The following is a 4,806-nucleotide window of genomic DNA, read 5'->3' as shown; positions in this document are numbered from 1 at the left end:
CCCATTAAGTAAAAGCTTTTTGTTTATTCATTTATTTTTCAACAATCATTGTTAAATTGATTATCTAGAATGAGGGCGGCTAGTGAATTCTTCATACGCAAATGAAAGTTGATGAATGAATTTAAATAGTAGCCCTATTTTTTTAAAACATAAACTTTGTTTGCATAGGAAATGAAATTAAAGGGGACAATCGCAAAGAAAAAAAAAATGAATTTAAATTTTAAAATGTCAAGCGTAAGTCCATGACCATGGAGTTCACATGCAAATGGTCAAATTTGGATGGGTGGTGATTGCATTAAGGTAGGTGTATGGAATAAGTGTAATAAATTGTAGGAATAAATGAATATATGCTTCTAGATAGCTGTCTGCCAATAAAGATATCCTTCTCGAACAAGGTTGGAGACCAACAGAATCAATTCCTGGTGCACAAAGCTTTGATGTATGTACTTGCAAATATTAAGTGTGGGCTAAATGTATAGGTCTATATATGTGCATAAGGATAATAAAGATTAATTAAATGAATTCAACCTCACCATTACAATACATTTTTTCACCAAATTTAACAAAAGATGACAACTATAAGAATTCAAATCAAATAAGAAAACATATAAGACACTAAAAAAAATAACTATAATATTTTTTTCATTAAACAAAACAGAATAGGGAATAAATAATAAAAATAAATAAAAAACCTTGAAAACAAAATCTAGAGAAAGATAAGAGTTGCAGAAATTACAACAAAACAGCTCTAATAATTATAAAAGGAAAAATATGAATCTTGCGTAGGAAGTATTTTAATTATTGAATCTCCCTCCAAACTCGGCGCTGAAAAAGATGTTGATTGGAGCAAGTCATTCAGACAGTGACATTTGATCAGATTTTACAATAATTGAACAGAATATATTATCAGTAATCATTGTTCAGGTTTGGCAAGATAGTGAAAAATGAAAAAACAAAGACAATTTTCCAAAGATGGGTTAAGAATGAACTTTATATTCATCAGATTTATATGGATGGGGATTTTGAACTTTGTACGAAAGAAACACTAAATAAAAACAAAACAATGTATCTGAATATTATTATTATCACATTATGATAAGAAGATATAGAAATACTGAGCTAAGAAAATATATCTTAAAAATAATGATACTGACCTGATCGATCAGAACCAATATTAGTTTTAGATTCCTGTCCTTTCAATTAAACAATTTATTTTAGTTGGCTGGTTGGTTTCTCAAATTAAGAAAGCCATCTTTAATATCATTTAGTTTCATGACAACTTCTTTCATACTGGGACGTTAAAGTGGGGATTTATTTGTACAAACCAACCCTACCTGTAAAAGTTGAGTAAGACATACCAATACCATTGATGTGTCTGATTCATTCACATTTCTAAGTAGGGTGTAATCCACCACTTCTGCTATGTCATCTGGAAAATTTCTGATTCATTCACATTTCTAAGTAGGGTGTAATCCACCACTTCTGCTATGTCATCTGGAAAATTCATACTTACCCATTTAGGAAGAGTCAATCCTTCTGTAAACATTGCATCTGTTGGCTTCTTCCTTGTCAAAAGCTCTAGCAGTAAAATACCATAACTATATATATCTCCTATTGTCCCAATCTTTCCACCCATTGCATATTCTGCAGATAATACACTAATTAGTAATTCTCAAAGTTCATTTTATGTATTGATGCAATATATAAAATGAATTCACTGTAATATAGAGATAAGAATGACTAAAACCAGTACCTGGTGCCATGTAACCAAAAGATACTTGAAGTGCATTTGTAGAAGCCAATGAATCAAGAGAGTTTCCAAAAACCACTTTTGCAATGCCAAAGTCTGCTATATATGGAGTAATATCATCACCCATTAACACATTACTTGGTTTCAGGTCACAATGTATCACTTGTACTAAACAATAATGATGTAGATACTCCATCCCCTGGGCTATTCCTAGAGCAATTGTTAATCTATCATTTAAATTCAGTTTGCATTCATCTCCTCCCTCTGGGTACAGCCACCTATCTAAACTTCCATTTGACATGACTGGAAGAACCAAAGCTTTAAGAACAGGGTTGGGACAGACTGTTATGATTTTAATCACATTGCGGTGTCTAACTCTTTTCAGTGCATTGCATTCTGTAATAAAACTTTTATTGGCATTTTTATCTTGGAAATTAAGAACTTTGACAGCAATATTTCTCCCATTATTCAGAATTCCTTTATAAACTGATCCGAAGCCACCCTTCCCTAGCAGATTCGTCTCACTAAAGCCATGAGTTGCACTCACAAGTTCTTCATATGAAATCCTTGTGGGTTCTACATGGAGATCAAGGGTACTCTGATCTACAATGTCAGTTTCAGTAGAGGAACCCTTGTCCATTTTGTCAGTAGAGATGCTCCGCCTCTTATATATCCATTTATAGGAAAATGCAAGCAATACAAAGCACAGGACTAGTATTACAATGCTGACAAGAACATAAATTAGTACCTTATGGGAGACTGATAGCCCTTTGTGCTTGGACTTGAAATTAAGGCAAGGCGGTAAATTTATCCATGCACCACAGAGGCCAAGATTTCCTGCAACTGCCGAGGATCCAAGATCTGAGAAAACCCCTCCCTTTGGAACCTCTCCAGTTAACCTGTTTGAAGATAGATTTAGATGGCGAAGCATTTTCATGTCTTGAAAAGTCACTGGTATTGTACCTGACAAATTGTTGCCGGAAAAGTCCATGTCTTGAAGATTTTTTAGTGTTGCCAGAGACACTGGAATTGGGCCTTCAAATGCATTCCAAGAAAGGTTTAGATATTCTAAAGCCGTACAGCTTGCTAGAGCGCTTGGAATGCCACTAGAGAAATAATTGTTAGATAAATCTACAGCTAAAACCATAACCATTTTGCTCACATCCAAAATTGAACCTTTAAATAAATTGTTAGAAAGGTTAAAGTAGAAATGGAGATTCTGAAGACCTGCAACTTCAGGAGGTATATTTCCTGTAAGTTGGTTGTAAGCCAAGTCCAGCATTTCCAAAGTTTGACATCTCCCTAAACTAGCAGGTATTTCCCCTGACAGTTGATTGCGATGAAGATCAAGCACTCGTAATTGTTGGAGGTTGCCAAGACTCTCTGGAATTGGCCCTGAAAGCATGTTTTCGCTAAGTGACAATAATCCAAGCCTTCTGGATTGGCCAAAACCTTCTGGAATTGTTCCTTCTAAATTGTTTTTGTCCAGAAATATTCTCTCCAGATTTGTTAGTTTACTGAGTGTAGATGGAATGGTCCCATTGAAGCTGTTTGCTTCCAGGGTTACTGTTGCCAAGTTTGTGAGGTTACCAATCTCATCTGGTATGTTCCCCCCAATTTCATTATAGTTCAATGCAAGAAAGGAGAGTGAATTGGACAGGCGGCCAACTGAATTGGGCAAGACGCCAGTGAGATAATTTAAACCCAAATCAAGTTGTTCCAAGCTGGAGCAATTTATCAACTCTGTTAAAATGGGCAAACCACTGCCTCCACTCACAAAATGGTTCTTCCACAAAACAAACCGTCTGAGTTGCTTCATTTTCCCAAATACCAGGGGTACTGCGCCTCTCAGTTTGTTGCGCTCCAGATAAAGCTCTTGAAGCTGAGTCCAATTACCCAGTGAGGAGGGTATTTCTCCAGTGAGCTGATTTACAAAAGAACGTATTGCAACTCTGATAGCCTGCCAAACTCCCAGGGAATTGGGCCAATTAAGTTGTTCCGATATAATTGCAATACATTGAGATGAGTGCAATTGGATAGGGCAATGGGAAGTGACCCTGTTAAGTTATTGGTGTAAAGACTAAGCCAGTTGAGCTGACTAAGCATACCCAATTCAACAGGAATGCTACCTTGGAATCTATTTTCAGACAACTTTAATGTAGTTAAGAAGGACATGTTGCCTATGAAAGGTGGGAGAAAGCCTGTCAATTGGTTTACTTCTATTGCCTTGGTTTCTAAATTTGAAAGAAGACTAAATTCAGATGGAATGCTTCCACTTAAATTGTTAAACGACAGTATGAGAGATTGTAAAGAACGACAACCTCCTAGAGAGGATGGAATGGGACCTTCCAAATTGTTACGAGACAACCGAAGCGTTGTCAATCTAAAAGGATTTCCAATTTGGTATGGAATATGGCCCTGCAAGCTGTTATTATAGAGATCAAGTACTCTAAGGAAGGAAAGATTTCCCAGTAATGGAGAGATGGGGCCAAGTAATCCCATACCTGTGAGATTCAAGGAAACCACATGCTGGGGAGGAGGAGAGCAGGTAACACCAGTCCAATTGCAAAAGATGTGACCGAGAGACCAATCGAGCAAAGAATTATATGGATCGAAAGAGAGAGCAGCCTTGAAACCAATCAGAGCTTCACGATCAGAATAATTAGAAGATTCTGCTATAAGAGCAGGCAGTGCAGAGAAAAGGAGTAGCAGAGGAAGCAGCATCATCTTCATTCTTATAAAATAGTTTTAGGCCTGGTTCTTGGGTTCACCAAATTTTAGGGATGATGAAGAACAGATGGACAGCGCTTGAATGTGTACAATATTTAACTTTATTGCAAGTCTGTGGGAGATGATAAGATACAGAGCACACTCACTATACGTTGAATCATTGAGAGAGAATATTTTTATAGATTCCTTGTTAACTTATATCAATGTCGGGACTATGTTGATGAACCTTCAAATGAGATGTTAATCGGATTCTCTTATTTAATTAAATAGAACAATATTGTAATGGTAAAATTTACATGTATTTTGAGGAGTGTCTTGATATATTA

General features: G+C 36.1%; 1 protein-coding gene across 1 annotated transcript; it reads right to left on the bottom strand.

The window, feature by feature from the left end:
• Positions 1-1,420: 1,420 nt before the first annotated feature.
• On the bottom strand, positions 1,421-4,483 carry LOC131037227 (putative leucine-rich repeat receptor-like serine/threonine-protein kinase At2g24130). Its single transcript, XM_059219064.1, has 3 exons — positions 3,767-4,483; positions 1,754-3,674; positions 1,421-1,644 (listed from the first exon to the last, which is right to left on the bottom strand). Exons 1-3 carry the CDS (start codon positions 4,481-4,483, stop codon positions 1,421-1,423), a joined length of 2,862 nt encoding a protein of 953 aa, XP_059075047.1.
• Between the last annotated feature and the right edge of the window lie 323 nt (positions 4,484-4,806).

This window comes from Cryptomeria japonica, chromosome 4 (assembly GCF_030272615.1).
Source record: "Cryptomeria japonica chromosome 4, Sugi_1.0, whole genome shotgun sequence".
Taxonomy (NCBI): domain Eukaryota; kingdom Viridiplantae; phylum Streptophyta; class Pinopsida; order Cupressales; family Cupressaceae; genus Cryptomeria; species Cryptomeria japonica.
This window is presented reverse-complemented; position numbering and strand designations above follow the sequence as displayed.